This window comes from Nannobrachium achirus, assembly GCF_963921795.1.
Source record: "Nannobrachium achirus genome assembly, chromosome: 9".
NCBI lineage: Eukaryota > Metazoa > Chordata > Actinopteri > Myctophiformes > Myctophidae > Nannobrachium > Nannobrachium achirus.
The window spans coordinates 45,611,688-45,628,375 of NC_137818.1; the positions used below are offsets into that span (position 1 = coordinate 45,611,688).

Consider the following 16,688-nt stretch of genomic DNA (forward strand, 5'->3'; position numbering starts at 1 on the left):
CCAAGACAAAATATTAACTAAATGGTCCCTTGACATTACTGTAGGCATGTTCCTGGGACTATCCAACCCAAACCTCTACCCCAACTTAACATTCTGAGGGGGGTCATACGAGTATGTATGTAGCTGGGGGGAAAACAAGAAAAACTTTAGCTGCCTATCCTGACAAAACAATTAGGCAAAATATATTGTGAAAAAAAGTAAGCTAAACAGCCCAACCCAAAAGTCACAAAAACTGCAGACATGCAATTATTAGACCATTATATTCAGTAACGGGTATGTTTCTCAAGACATTTCCTCAATGTTATGTGAACTTGACTTTCCATAATGCCTTTTTCTTTACTCAAAGTAAAAAATAAAAAAAAAGAAAATATACATGGAATATATACATCTGTAAATAAATCAAGTTGCACACATTCCCACGGCCATTTTTCGACACTTTGTTCCAACTAACCTATCCAATGAAGATTATAGAAGATGTAACAGTTTCTACATTTTATTATTTCTCAAAAATAGTAAATCTACAAGCTTTAATCTTGAATAGGGCTTAAGGGCGAATACCTCTCATTTCAACGTTGAACTGTGTTATATGTATGGTGGTTCAATGGTTTGCCCCTCAAAACCCTAAATGTTTTTCTTAGCAACAGACACTTAACTCTGTTCTACTCCTTGATCATTTGGTCAAATGTGTTTATATTTAGTTTTACACTAAATTCACCTTACCCATTTTATACTCCTTTTTGTTATCTCAGCAACAACTTAACCAACAAGGGCTCATTCCCTCAATGTGCTCTGAGAATTTAACGTTGAATTAATTAATAGCTCCCACAGAATGCAGTAAGTTTAGTCAAACTATCAATACGTTTTCTGATGAGCCATGTCATGTCATGGCACTCCTAGCTATAATGCGCAAATTGTCATTAACGCATCAATTAGCATGTTTTAGCTACAAATGCTGCGTTGTCTTGGCATCTAACGGCTGTATTCCTGAGTGATGCAGAGCTTCCTTGGTATCACTTTCAGAGGGAGGGACATGTAGGTCCCAAACGTTGGAAAGAGTCTCTCAGTGAAATTGTGTCTGAAGGTGTGTAGGTGTGTGTTAGAATCAAGATCAGAGAAGGTCAGCTTTTTGTTGATCCAGTCTAGCTGGATTCCAATCCTCCGTGCCTTCTGGTTTACTGAGAGACAAGCGGTCACTTCTCCTGATGAGATTGCACTGTATTTACCATCACGCAACTCTATTAACCAGGATCCATCCTCTAACCTCCCCTGGTAACTCTGTACTGACACACCCAGTCTCCAGAATGTATGGTCACCAATCTCAACTTCCCAGCTTGCCTTTTTCCCTGGGTTAAAGCCCTCAGAACCTTTGACTTCCCAATATTCACACCTCTCTGGGTTGTCAGGAAGCTTCTGTGGTAAACCAATTTGCACACAGGTCAGGTCTTCAGACAGGTTGAGTTGACAATGTGCAGTGTTTGGGTCCAGAATAACAGGAGAGTAAGAGACAAGCTTCTTCATCTTGTTCCAGACTCCGAAGGTCAGGTTACCCAGGTGTTTGGCCACATCCATCAGTGCTCCTGAGACTGCCTGTGGGTCCGGCAGCATGACTGTGCGCTCTACAGCTTCCACTGTGGCCTTATACTTCTGCAGGAATGAAATGTCATTGTTGACTTTCAATTGGTCCTTGGCGGCTCTGATTGTAGCTGAAAGCATTGCCTTCCTTTTGCTCAGCGACTCAATCTGGTCCTTCAGCACCTGACTCCTCTGTGCCTGTTCAGTTCTCATTGCAGAGAGCCTCAAATCCTCTTCCTCTTGTAGAAAATCTCGAAGCTTCTTAAACTGCTCCTTAATCTGATTCTCTATCTGCTGGGCCTGGACCTTAATGTGTTTTTCGCTTCGTTTTTCGTCTGCTTCAACTTTATCAAGGACCTTCATTTTCTCCTGTAAGGGATTCAGTAATCTCTTCAGTTCCACTTTGAGATCTAGTGTGGCCTCATCAATGGGTCTAAACCTGTGGTCGTTGTGCTTTTTAGAATCCCGACACACAAGACAGGCAGGAACTTTGTCTTCCAGACAGAAAAGCATGAGTTTCTGGCCATGTGGAATGCAGAGAGTGTCCGACCTCTCCGACGAAGCACTCCGATGTCTCTCACACATGTTCTTCAACACCAAATTAGAAATAGGTTCTTCATTGGAGCCTCTTCTACAAACGGGACATCTCTTTGTTGGTCTTCCTGTCCACCATCCCTGTAGACAGCTTTTGCAGAGGCTGTGGCTACATGACAGGATAACCGGATCTTTAAAGATCTCATGACATATCGGACAGCTGAGCTCCTCTTCCGCCCGAGTCGAATTGGAAGCCATTGTCGTCTGCCCGTAGTCACTGGTGTTTTTCAATGTTACAGCAGGAGAACTAGCAGAGGAAACAGTAGTTTAACATTATGAACAAAAATACAACATATCGGTTGTAACAAGCAGTAGTACAAGTAGAGAATCATTAAAAAGGGGATTTAATTGAACTATTCAAAAGACCTGGCAAACCACAAATGCAATAATCAGTGAACCAGTACCAATTGTTGACCGAGGAGTTAATACTTTAAGCAGACTACTTGGATTGAATGAGTCTCCATAACTTGCAGTATAAAAAGATTCAAGCACATTGTATGGCTAATGCTTATTGTGTGGTACTGTGTCTGACCAGTCCCAGTAGGTCTGGGTAAGTTCCATTTATTTTCAAAATACAAACAGAACATAATTTTGATTGATTCTCATATTTTAATGTGCAACACACCTTGCCTGCTAATCCTTTAGCTACACTCCACTATAGGTATAGGGAAAATTAAGAGGTAGAACATTAATTTCAACTGAAGAAAGTGTTGATGCGACTCACTCTGGCACCGTTTTCAACTTTAATATAGACCCAAAAAGTGTATTTTATACATGAGGTGGGGGGCTCCGAGTGCTTCCACAAAGGAAAGTAGGCTTTCAACTCCTAAACGCCGCCTTTGTTTTGGTGTGCGAAAAGGCATTTGTTATTTTTGGACCAGACCAGAGGGTGCGCAGGCTTTCTGTGGGAACAGCAGATGGTTGGTGACATAGCATTAAAGGACAACTCCACCCTAAATAACATCTAGGTTCATTTTCCTTTCCCAGTTTGTCCAGTTTCCTCAGCATAAGCCAGCAGCCCTCATAGCTTAGAGTGGAGCCCATAAGCCTATTGCTTTTGCACTTTTGTTGCGGTCGAATCTTTTCATGAATGTGTTACTAGTTGTCATTACAAACACATCCATGCCTTGGTTTCCCACATAAGCCGCCACTCTCAAATTATGTTTTGGGGTGAGCATTCAGCACAACTGCCAAAGTGACAAGAGTCACATAACAGCAGTGATGTCATTATGTGCACATCCTGCATCAAAAACTCATTCAAGTCACCCAGGGACTCATTCATGTCATGGTCCTGGGGTCCCGGGGATGCGCCTCCATTGGAGTCCATGTTAAAATAATTTACCGCGTCACGGTAAAAGAAAAACATTTTAAAATTCCACAGACACCACCATTGTTCATGGGTGAAAGCATCCTACTTTACCCTACGTTAACACAAATAAAATCCACGTAGAAAGTCTTAAACAGGCGATAGAAACGTCAATGTTTTGATTCCACTGACGTCCGACGCCATTTTGCGCGCCCAAATTCATTAGGGGCACATGTTTTAGTAGTTTTAGTAGTTCTAAGTTCAAACATTAGCCAAACTGTAAAATAAATATAAGAAATAGGCAAACATTTTGAAAATAGCCGATCTACAAGCTCACAGCGCTCGAAAACATTGTATTGAGGACTTATAAAACTTTTCTAGGACCCATTTGAATGACCACCTGTGGGTCCCGGGACCCATTACATTGAAAACCTAGTAACATCACTGTAACAGTATCTGTTTAGCAGAGTGTGGCAGCTCGCAACACTTGACCACAACAAATAGTGTAAACGTGATAGGCTCCATGACATGCTTCCATTCCAATATCCCCCCATTTTGACACATTTTCCTAAGCCTAACCCTACTTAGGACTAGTCAGAGTGGTGGGACGTTTTCTGTCGGAGTGGTGGGACATTTGCAAAATATGTTAAGTACCGCCACTCCGACAATTAGAAGTCAATGTCGGAGTGGCGGGATGTCGGAATGGAGAGCGCACCCCGGATATAGGTCATGTACACTGCTGAGATGCGTCATGTATAATTTGCATACAGTAGGCCTACATAGTGCCACCATATTAAACTTCAACCTGGGTGGCAGGAAAGCCAGTAAAAAGAAAAGGCTGATCTACAAGCTCACATTGCATCAACGTACCATGTTGTCAGCTTCTATTTTCAATAGTATGGCTTGACATGATTAGGCCAGTCAATCTAAGCCAAAAAAGGCCCAACCCAAAAGAAATTGCAATAGTAATGTGACAGTTTTTATTGGTAAAAAATACCCTCCTGCATCATTTTAAGTTGTGAAATATATTCAGTGGATCAAGGTTAATTCAGGGGGTTCAAGTTTGGGCCCCATTCACTTACTATACCGGGAAAAAGACCCCCTAAAGATCTTCTTTAAGTAGCATGTGAGGCCTACTAGGGTTTTTTCATGATTCTGAATCCACTGAATGCTTGCAATGGATTCAGAATCATGTAAAACCCATAATTAGAGACCCCTCACTCACATTCTACATAAACAAGATTGAATGTGAATGAGACCCAAACTTGAACCCCTTAATTTACCTTGATCCACTAAATATATTTCACAACTTTTAATATGTTATTTGGATGACCCAAAGGATCATAAAAAAAAACTGAATGATTACCATTGCAATTTCTTTTGGGTCAAACCACAGATTGACTGGACTAGATGTTGTTCAGCATTTTTAAGCTGCAAGCACATCTCCACGAGGCCAAGCAGAGACCATATGACCAGGTACATTGGGTACATTACATATCAGTATGGTTAGAAATGGGCACGAGTCGAGGAAAGAATATTTTAAAACACCATCCACCAACATAGTTTAATTACAACTGTAGAAATTAATACTCACTTGACAGACAGTAAAATGTCCGGGACACCATGCAGGTCTGTTTTTGTGCCAGGTCACTCACAGGTAGCCTCGGGGATCCATGCAGGTAAATCAAGTTCAGACTAAAGATAAAGGTGTAAAGTTTGTGTCACGTTTATTCACTTTGATCGTAAATAGGGGGCAGAAGCTAACAAACCTCACAAAGTGTCTCTCGTTTGTTTAACCTGCTCAAAAAAGTAGGCCCTATAAAAGTAGCTTATAATTATGTCGATTGATAGCAAGAATAAACTCTGTTTAGAACTCACCATGTAGCTGGACGCCAAGTCTCATAGTCATCAACGTCTCACTCAAACAGCAGCTGCAAACAATGAGGAAATCAGGAGGGCGGGGGAGGGTGTTACGTCACTGCATCAGGTGAAGGTGAAGAAACACATTTTTATTTTATTACAAAGAAAGGTATCTTATTTGTGAAATGTTCTTCTTGATAAGGCCACGGTTGTTGAGAAGTCCTACCATTTATTTATGAGAGCCACGCTCTGGGGCTATGTTTTGACTATGTTATCGAGGGATTAGGCATTATAGGGATATTAAAGTAAAATGTGATTTTTCAATATCCTCCTGATCCTGATAACCTACTGACATTTTGATATTGTTCATCAAAATGTATCAATCATATGGGGAAGGGTTTGATATTACTTCACTGACAGCAGCCCTGGCTTTGTTTGAAGTTTAATGCCAATGAAAGTGATAGGCCCACCACCCTGCTCAATAAGAAAGTTCACAAACCAACAAGTTCTCTGAAGATGAATTAATCTGCAAGCCGGAACTTATTTGAACGAATAAAACATTATTTTAACCTATATCTGTATCGTAGAGCAGGGGTTTTCAAAGTGGGTGACGGGGTACCCTGGGGCCTGGGGTGCCGTGATGGCAGTCCAGGGGTGCCGCGAGATAATTTGATAATATTTGGAATTCGTTTGGACATGCACTTAAAAAAATATTTTATAATGTTATTTTCAGTCAGTTCCAATCAAAATGGCTATTATCTCAACATTTTCCTCGCAACATAATCGCTAAAATATGGCATAAATATAAGGTGTTGGGAGTGAAAATTATGAATATAATGTAGGGGTGCCTCGGATGAAAATAATGTTTATAGGGGTGCCCTGAGCCAAATAAGTTTGGGAACCCCTGTCGTAGAGTATATGTACAAGTTGTACAAAAAACGAAATTTTCACTTTAATAAAGAAAATAGATACATCACTGGTAAGATGTAATGTCTACACCCCCTCTGCCAACCTGGGAGAGCAACAGACTGACCTCATGCTTCCTTCAATGCATTAGGAGCCAAGCTGCTTCTTTTCACCTGACGGGCCGGGGGAGTTTCCCAGGTAGGATGTAACACTTGGAAGGAACACATTATTCCAACCAGTTCCTTTCCCCTCCATCAGGATCCCCAGCTGGCCAGGGGGAGGCCTAGGGGACACAGGGAGAACATGCAAACTCAACACAGAAAGGCCCTTTTGCCAACCCATACCTAGGGTACGGGCATGCATGTGGAGGAGAGAACACACCCCTAGCTCTGGTCCAGAGCGTCAGCTGCACTGACACTCTAACAGGCTGCTGGCTAAAAGACTAGACCAGGATTTCTGTACCCTTCGAGAGCTCAAATTCAGTCAAAATAAACAAAACTACTTCGCTACTCACCTAACCAAAGGTAATTTTGCGTCTCAGCACCCCACCCACTCTGTAAAATACATTATCTTTGTCATGAAATAAACCGCATCCAACTCGACTGCCGCTTATTTCCGGGTTGTGCCTGCAGTGGCTCGAGGTGGCCCTCCGTGTTCTCCTGGGCAGGCACTGGGCATCAGGGTTAACCCCTACGTCCTGGGCTGCTACATGGACAGGCTGGTGTGCCAGCCTGTAATGGACGGACATGTACTTCAGCCGTCTGTCTGCCACTGCTCTCACTGGGCAGTGTGTGAAGGAGGCTTCCCCTGCTACCTCTCGGTGTCTGTGTGTGTCCATGTGTGTGTCCAACCGTCTGTGAACAGCTAATCTCTGGCACCGTTGGACTGATCGATGTGTAACTTTCTGTTCAAGATGTTCCATTCTGATTGGCTATGACATTTCCAGACCCTGGGTAAGCAGACCTGCGCTCCAAGAAGCACACTTTTCTAGTCTTGTACATAATGTAATAATGAAGATTAGCTATCAATTAGCTGGGGGTCCCTCAATGACCTCTTGGGGTCTACAGAGTCCAGACCCCACACTAAAAACCACGGGTCTAGCATACAGTAATAGAGTAGTAATGTAACAATATCATATAACTATAAAGAATTGTCTGTCCTCCATATATGGATATATGGCAGAACTTCAGCGTAAAAAAAATATATAAATACATATATTTCACATCCGAAATAAACAAAGTAATTCAATCATTTCTCTCTGACCACCCAGGTGGGACTCCCACGCAAAGAAGTGCATGATCCATCACTGCAGAAGCGTTGCAGCGAGGCCCTGGCTCTGATGAGGAGCGCCTGGCAGAGGGCCGACAGCCTGGCTCGAGGCAGAGCCCAGAGAGAGCCGTGGTGGTGATGGACAGGACCAGACGCAGTAAATTGTCACAAAAACGTAACTAGATGGACATGGCGTTGGCATAGACCGATGAGAATACATCAAAAAGTACAGAGAGATGAATAGATGAAGATGGGATTTTGCATTCATCAGGACCTGCATGCCTTGCAGTACGCAACACAGCCGATGCTGTTTTCTCATTCCGTTAATGAGTGGGGTGGCTCTCCTCAGCAGTATAAAGCTACAGTACATTACCATGTGATGCAGGTTTTTTAGGCCTTTTCCACCCCGTCAAGGAAAACTCCTGATGGGAAATACTGATGGATGAGCAGATTACAGGAGGATCAATGATTGGGTTGTGGTGGCAGGGAAAATACTTTCCTACACACACTTGGTGTCTTCACCTTGGGGCTGAATTGACAAGGTTTTATTTTCAGTGAAGATCATTTTCAATTCATGCCATTGGTTTTGTCTCTGTACATCTGTCAAACAGCCAACTGCTGTTTGACAGATTCACAGATAATACAAATTAAAATGACTATATTGGCAATCCAATATAAAAAAAATATAAATTCTTGTTATTGATTTTTTTCTGAATCTGGCACACAGATCTCTGTGTTTAAGGAATCTGTATTCATGCTAAGAGGATGATGTCATAGATGTGGTGGGGAGGTATTTTGTTAATCATTTTACCTCTGGCTTCTATTAACACTTATTAAAATATATTAATGTAAAGCCATAGAGGATGAAGAAGTAAATTGAGATGATCACATTTTCACACTACTCACCTTGCACATGTTTATGACTTTTCTCTTCGACTTAACACGGGTGACTGAGGATCAAACTCTCACCTCTTGTTCTAAGTGAAGCTGAGGGCTTAAAGTTACAAGACATTCTTTCAAACCTGACCTGCACTACATTTGCTGTGCAGTATTAATGTATAATAATTGTCATTGCTATTCGTGTGTACATATATGATGATCAATTTCACTGTTTGGCTTGTAAAGATTAGTCTATCAGCACATACCTGACAAAAAGTATTGTTATTTGTCATATAGTAGTGTTTTGTTTGGGAGGACAAGGGTCTCAACGTGGCCTGGTTATGAAGTGCACAGTAATATAAGGATTTTGCTGTGTATTGTATCTGGAGATTCTACTACTTGCACTGTTAATGCACATGCTACTCTGTCAGCCATCTTGGTTCTGTGTTTACTACAGTATGTCAAGGCTGCCCAGTGTCCATTGGGTGGATAAGAATCCTATCAAAATGATATGAAGCCTAATTGCGTCGCACAATGGTGTCGGGCACTGAAAATAGACAAGCTCACAACTTGTAGATTAGCTATTTTTGGGTAAATCATCACAGACTTGCCTTCTCCATTCTGATCTGCTGTGAACAGGAGGCTTCCAGCTCAAACTGGGGGTTTCAGTTGATTATTTTATTATGGTACCTAATAACTGACTCAAGTTTTGCCCAAATTTCATACATTTTGCTGCGTTTTGACTTTTAGAGTAAATGTGAACACGTCTTGTTCATTTCCTCTGAAATATGGTTAGTTACATTTTTCCTTTAGATTTTTTCTGGTGTAGACTGCTCATGCCTGTGTCAGGCTGTGTGCCCTTTTTAAAGGAGAACTACCACGTGTATATGCATCTGGTTGCTACACTGCTCTTGGATGATGACATCATAGATTTAGATTTGACAAAATAAAGTCTTGGGAGATGGCTACACACCATGAGTGAGAAATATAGGACCATTTTGGGATTCATAAAAATCCCTGTCTTTTGATTTAGACCAAGAGTAATATGTTCCTATATGACTATCATTAGATAGCCTTTAATAGCCATGCATTTACAATAGCTTCATGTGAAAATATAAGAATCATACAGTAGTGCATCACAAGATATTTGGTCAAGGTTTGCGCTTCATTATAAATTTACGATACAGCTGTGCCCAGATAAAGAATCTTTACATTTCCCTTCCCATGTAAATTATTGATGCATAATCAGATTCATTGTCAAGAAAGTATGAGTAATGTTACGTTTAAACTGCTGCTGTGTGCATTACAATAGCCTGTCTGCTATTTTCAGTGGGAACAGTGGTATATAGCCATTAGCCACCACTTTAAGGTGAGCTTGACAAGATTTCCTCTGTAATGTTTCTGACAGCCCAGTTTCATTGTGGCCTTTTTTGTCAACCTGAGTTAAATATGACACAAGTGGACAGTTTTCTTTTGTCCCAGTGTGGCCTTACACCTTTAATTGGAATGCTGGAAGTCAAAACACAGGCATGAAGGTCCAGAAGGTTTTTCTATTGTACATAATGGAGAATGTATAAATAAGTGTTTTTTTGAACAGGACAATATACAACACTAGCAGGGACACAAGGTACACAATGATAGTCAGCTGTGTTTTTCTCATATATTTCAATGTGTGGGCATAAACAGTCAACACAACTTCACAATCTACCGCTTCCTTAAATGAATTCCATAAAGATTAGCATTTTGGCGTTTGTAGGATTAAAGGGGGAAAACGAGATTCCTTGTTCACTAATAAATTACATACTCTAGGCATGTGCATTGTTTGCATTGTACAATTGTCATATTTGCCCATTTAACCGTCATCAGACAAACCTGGGGTCTGACATGAAACTTTTCTAAATCTCAAATTCGTATCTTAATTACTGCATTCCATCAGGTTATGAACAGGTTGGATTTTATTGGCAATTTGAGTTATGTACAGCTGAGAATATGTCCACTTGCCTTTTTCAGCATCATTTAAGACTCAAGCTTTATTTCCTGTTATTTTTTAACATTTTCTCAAGTCATAACCTTATTGAATTGACCCATGTAACATCAAGCGGTTACTGGTGGCATTTTGTTTACAGTTATGTTCTACCACAATAACTTCTCTACTTTAAGGACCCCACATTTGATATACACATTAGGCCACCATTTGATTAGATGTTGATCATGGGAACCCAATCGAAGAAGATAGTGTACTCTACAGTGTGTAGGCCTATTGTTAATTATTCTTACAGTATGTTATCCACAATGTAAAATTATCTAGCCTTCTCTCCTTGCATTGTATGCCTTTTATATGGGTCAACAAATGTTTGTTTTCTTATTAGGTCTGATACGAATACAGATTACTAGTAATCATAATGATTTAGGATTTGGGGACAGATATTCATTCATGGTGAATCAAATCTTTTCAGTAAAACTTGACAATGACGCCACAAAACTTCTGCTAAATTAACATTTATTTACCAACATTACCAACTTGACTTTTATATAAGAAATAAGTACAAGCTCTTTATATAAGAAAGTACAACAAGCTCCCAGTATGTACACAAAATGGTAACAAAATTGCCAATTCAAAAAGCAAAAAAATGTATATAACAAAAATAACAAAAACTAGAAGTACTGCAGCTGCCCAACATGGTTTGAAACATCAAAAGATAAGACCTTTTTTTTTTGCTATTAAAACAAAATTCAAAACAAAATATTAACTAAATGGTCCCTTGTCATTAGGACATGTCCCTGGGACTGTCTCAACCCAAACCTACCCCAACTTAATTAACATTCTGAGGGTGGTCATAAGAGTATGACTGCCATGTAGCTGCTCTTTAGACAAAAAAAAAATCTTTGGCTGCCTATCCTGAGAAAACAATTTTGCAAAATATATACTTGTGTAAAAGAAAGTAACTCAAATTTAGCAAAACAAACCAATTTCAGTGCACAAATTTCAATGTTTACTCCAAGTGAAATAAAAAAAGAATTGAAAATATACATATGGAAATAAATCACATCGCACACATTCCCAAGGCCATTTTTCATGGACATTTTTCATTCCAACTAACCTATCCCTGATTTGGGCAGAATATAAGATTTACGGTAACAGTTTCTACATTTTATTTCTCAAAAATAGTAAATCTACAAGCTCACAACACATGCAGATGTTATGCTTTAGTCTTGAATAGGGCTTATGGGCGGATACCAATCATTTCAACATTGAACTGTGTTATATGTATACCAGTAAATGTTCAAATGGTTTGCCCCTCAAAACCCTAAATGTTTTTCAACTGACACTTGACTCTGTTCTACTCCTTGATCATTTAAATTCGATCCCAATTGCTTTTGGTAAAATGTTTTTATATTGTTTTAAACTACGTTTATTTACCTTACCCATTTTATACTCCTTTTTGTATCTCGGCACCAACTTAAACAATAACGGCTCATTCCCTCAATGTGCTCTGAGAATTTGACGTTGAATTAACTAATAGCTATCACACGATGCAGTGTTCAGTAGTCAAACTATAAATACGTTCTTATGAGCCATGTCATTCATGGCACTCCTAGCTATAACGTGCGGATTGTCATTAACACCAACATCAATAATTAGCAAACAAAATCTGAGTAAAATAAAAAGCAGGGCATGTCCCTGGGACTGTCCCAACCCAAACATCTACCCCCAAGCATTCACTAAACATGGCGTTAACACAGTGGTCATAAGAGTATAAAGCTACTCTCTAGACTAAATGTCTGTTACTGACCCAATCATACAATCTTTGGCTTCCTATCCTGAGAAAACAATTAGGCAAAACATATACTTCTGTAATGGTCTTAAGAAAAGAAAAATCTCGCTATCCCATACCATCTTTCCCAGTATACACAACATACTGTACAGATAGTGTTCAAAAGCTTAGTTTTAATATAACCATCAAAGTAACTAAAATTTAGCAAAACAGCCCAATTTCAATGCAAAAGTTTGTGCTGCATTCTTTTCATTTAAATTGTCACCAAAACTGCAGACATGCAATAATTAAATATAATTCAGTAACGGGTATGTTTATTTAAGATTTCCTCAATGTTATATAAACCTGACTTTCCATAATGCTTTTTCTTTTTAGAAAAGAAAAAAAATCGAAAATACACATTTGGAAATCAAACGTCACACATGTTCTCAAGGCCATTATTTAAGGTTCCCCTTTTGTTCCAACTAACCTATCCCTGATTTGGGCAGATTATTGAACATTCAACAGTTTCTAAATGTTATCGTTTCTCAAAAAATTGTAGAATAGGTTGTTCAATGTTTTGACCCTCAAAACCCTAAATACTTCTTCTTAGCTAACTGAAACTTCTGTTCTACTCCTTGGTCATCATTTAAATTGTTTTTCCATTTCGTTTTATACTATTAAAGCTATACTGTGTAAGATGCCCAACTAGTGGTTATTAGCCCTATAGCAAACCGCGGTCGCGTCCGCGTCTTTCGGCCGTTTTTCGTACCTTCAGACCCCCGCGTCTGCCTCCACCTCGCTGAGATCTATCTTTTGAGGGGTCCCTTGTTCCTGTGCGTTCAGTAATTCGAGATACGGACTCCTTCACCCTGCCTGGTAGGCGAAATTACCTAGAGAAGGGATGGTACAAACGGGCGACAACAAATATGGCTGCCATAGCGACCCCACTTCAAGATGCGCTGTGATTGGCCGGCAGTTGTATAACCCTCGCTGTAATTGGCCGGTAGTGTGATAACGCAATTTTGGCGCGAGATCCGGTCCACGGCAAGGATCGCAGTTTACATATATAGAGAAGGCTTTACAGGCTGAAATTCACGGAGTGGGTGTTCTAAAACTTTAGCGATTTAACAGTTAGGACAATTTTAAGATTTGTTTTATAAAAAAAGTTACATGGTACAACTTTAAGTATTGACCTTCCCTATTCTATACTCATTTTTGTCATCTCTGCAGGGCTCATTCCCTCAATATGCTCTCTGAGAACCACAATTAGCATGTTTTAGCTACAAATGCCAACGTCGTCTTGGCGTCTAACTGTGTCCCTTAGTGACGCAGAGCTTCCTTGGTATCACTTTCAGAGGGAGGGACATGTAGGTTCCAAACGTTGGAAAGATTCTCTCAGTAAAATTCTGTCTGAAGGTGTGTAGGTGTGTGTTAGAATCAAGATCAGAGAAGGACAGCTTTCTGTTGATGCAGTCTAGCTGGACCCTGATCCTCCGAGCTTTCTGGTTTACTGAGAGATCGGTGACCGCTGCTCCTGAGGAGCATGCTTTGTATTTACCATCACGAAACATTATAAACCAGAATCTACTCTGTAACCTCCTTGGGTAACCCTGTTCTGACACACCCAGTCTCCAGCATGTATGGTCACCAACCTCAACTTCCCAGCTGTGAGTCCCCGAGTTAAAGAAGCCCTCAGAACCTTTGACATAGTTATAGCCACACCTCTCTGGGTTGTCAGGACGCTGCTGTGTTAAACCAATTTTCACACAGGTCAGGTCTTCAGACAGGTTGAGTCGACAACCGGCAGTGTTTGGGTCCAGAATAACAGGAGAGTAAGAGACAAGCTTCTTCATCTTGTCCCAGACACCGAAGGTCAGGTTGCCCAGGTGTTTGGCCACATCCATGAGTGACTGATGGACTGATAATGGTTCCGGGAAATTGTCTGTGAGCTGGACATCTTCCACTGTGGCTTTGTAGTTCTGCAGGAATGAAATGTCATCGTTGACTTTCAACTGGTCCTCGGCGGCTCTGATTGTAGCCGAAAGCCTTTCCTTTTTTCTGATCAGCCACTCAATATGGCTCTTCATCACATGACTCTTCAGTGCCTGTTCCGCCCTCATTGCAGCGAGCATCAAATTCTCTTCCTCTTGTAGGAAATCTCGAAGCTTCTTAAACTGCTCCTTAATCTGATTCTCTATGTGCTGGGCCTGGTCCGTAATGTGTTTTTCTCTATGATAAAAGTCTGCTTCAACTTTATCGAATACCTTCATTTTCTCCTGTAAGGGATTCAGTAATGTCTGGAGTTCCACTTTGAGATCTACTGTGGCCTCATCAATGGGTCTAAACCTGTGGTTGTTGTGCTTTTTAGAATCCCGACACACAAGACAGACAGGAACTTTGTCATCCAGACAGAAGAGCATGAGTTTCTGGCCATGTGAAACGCAGAGAGCGTCCGACCTCTCCGACAAAGCACTCCGATGTCTCTCACACATGTTCTTCAACACCAAATTGGTAATAGGTTCTTCCTGGGACAGTCTTCTACAAACGGGGCATTCCTTTGTTGGTTTTCCCGTCCACCATCCCTGTAGACAGCTTTTGCAGAAGCTGTGGCTACATGACAGGATAACCGGATCTTTATAGATCTCCTGACACACAGGACAGCTGAGCTCTTCCTCCTGAGTCAAATTGGAAGCCATTGTTGTCTGCCTGTAGTCACTGGTGTTTTTCAATGTTCCAGCAGGAGAACTAGCAGAGGAAACAGCAAAAAAACATTATAAACTAAAAACAAAATGCGAACTATAATTGAAACAAATACAAAATGTGGCTGGTCCTAACAATCAGTAGCAGTAAGTAGAATCGTTAAAAATGGGATTTAATTCACAAATTGAATCTCTAGTGTACCAGTACCAAGTGTTGACTGAGGAGTAAGCAGACTACTTGGATTGAATACATGGGTCTCCATAATTTTCCAGTGTAAAAAGATTCAAGTATATTGATCATTTTAGTGCCATGGCATTGGTCCGAAGGTTCATTAGTCCGAATTTGTTAAGAATACTATGCCTAACTCCAAACCTAGCCCTAACCTTAACCTCAGTAACCCTAACTAAATTCGGACTAATGAACCTTCGGACCAGAGCCTTCTACCTACGGAGAGTTGCGTCACTCCCGTTCACTTCATGGGGCCAGGTCTTCTACGCACACATCTATTGGCTTATAGTGACAAACGGCGAACCGGAAGTTTACAAAATTAATTGAAGTCTATGATGTGTAAAGTGACAATGAACCACGTGACCAGCGCTGTTTCTGACCCCGCAGTGGCAGGACTCTTTGATTAGAAGACTCTGCTTCGGACTAATGAACCTTCAGACTTATGGGCAGTCCCCCCACTGGGTCTGGGTAAGCTTCATTCATTTTCAAGATTCACTCAAACAGAATACAATTTTGATTGATTCTCATATTTCAATGTGCACCTCTCACATGCTAATTAATTAGCTATGCTCCAATGAACAGGAAGAACTACGTTTTCAAATTAAGAATGTTTATGTGACTCACTCTGGCACTGTTTTCGTCTGGAAATAAGCAAATTGTACAATATTATACGATATATGCCCTGCCTGCCCACCGCACCCCCTTCATTAGCTTGCATATACAATATACATCAGATATTTGATCATTGATAGAGAATAATAATATAACATCACCTTGTAAACCAACATGTATCTGCCACTAATTGGTAATAGTTCAAACCAGAGTAGTGATGGTGCAGCTCCCATGGATATGCCATGCATAGGCTAGCCTCAGTACCATAGACTGTAAAAAATAAAGCTCGGCACCCATGGATTTTATTTTCATTGCACAGCCCTACTGCAGAGCCTGTCTGTCTCATGTATAGTTTGCATTCTGCCTCAGTGCCTCCATATTACACAAGCCAACTTCAACCTGGATGGCCTAATTTGTGTCAGTAAAAAAGAAAAAGCTGCGAGTAAAAAAATAAAAATCTGATTTACAAGCTCACAATGGCGCATCAATGTCATGTTGTGAGCTTCCATTTTCACTAGTTTGGCTTTGCATGCGCCCCTAGTGGCGAAAAAGTGAAAAACTTCTGGGAACCCAGATTAGGCTTTGCATGACGTTCAGCATTGTTTAAGCTGCAAGCAAGCGTCTCTCCTCGAGAGACCATGCAGGTGCACAAACATAAAGCTATAAGGGCACGACTCACGAGGAAACAGCATTCTAAAAACACCATCAACCAATATCATTTACTACTGTAGAATAATACTCACTTGACAGTGAAATGTCCAGGACTCCAGGTCAGTGTTTTGTGCCAGGTCACAAATCAGGAGTTCAGCCTACGGAATGTAAAAGTTTTAGTTTATTTTTTTTAATCTGCTCAGAAAATAAAGTGTAAAAAGGTATATGCTACTATTTATTGACGAGGGCCTCTGATTGATATCAATTCAAGAATCACGCAAATTAAACGGTTTAGAACTCACCATGTAAAAGCTGGAAGCCAAATCTCATCTCATCATCTCGCTCTAAACAGC

At 40.6% G+C, this 16,688-nt stretch overlaps 2 protein-coding genes across 2 annotated transcripts; both read right to left on the reverse strand.

Annotated features, from left to right (window-relative positions):
* Nucleotides 1-969: 969 nt before the first annotated feature.
* LOC308290902 (nuclear factor 7, brain-like) lies at nucleotides 970-2,157 on the reverse strand (the record flags this gene model as incomplete). The annotated part of the gene is made up of 1 exon (XM_080732815.1): nucleotides 970-2,157. The coding sequence occupies one exon, from the start codon at nucleotides 2,155-2,157 to the stop codon at nucleotides 970-972; it is 1,188 nt and encodes a 395-aa protein (XP_080588941.1).
* A 46-nt stretch (nucleotides 2,158-2,203) lies between these two features.
* LOC308290903 (zinc-binding protein A33-like) lies at nucleotides 2,204-14,840 on the reverse strand (the record flags this gene model as incomplete). The annotated part of the gene is made up of 3 exons (XM_080732816.1): nucleotides 2,204-2,275; nucleotides 13,797-13,997; nucleotides 14,109-14,840. 3 exons carry the CDS (start codon nucleotides 14,838-14,840, stop codon nucleotides 2,204-2,206), a joined length of 1,005 nt encoding a protein of 334 aa, XP_080588942.1.
* Nucleotides 14,841-16,688: the final 1,848 nt, after the last annotated feature.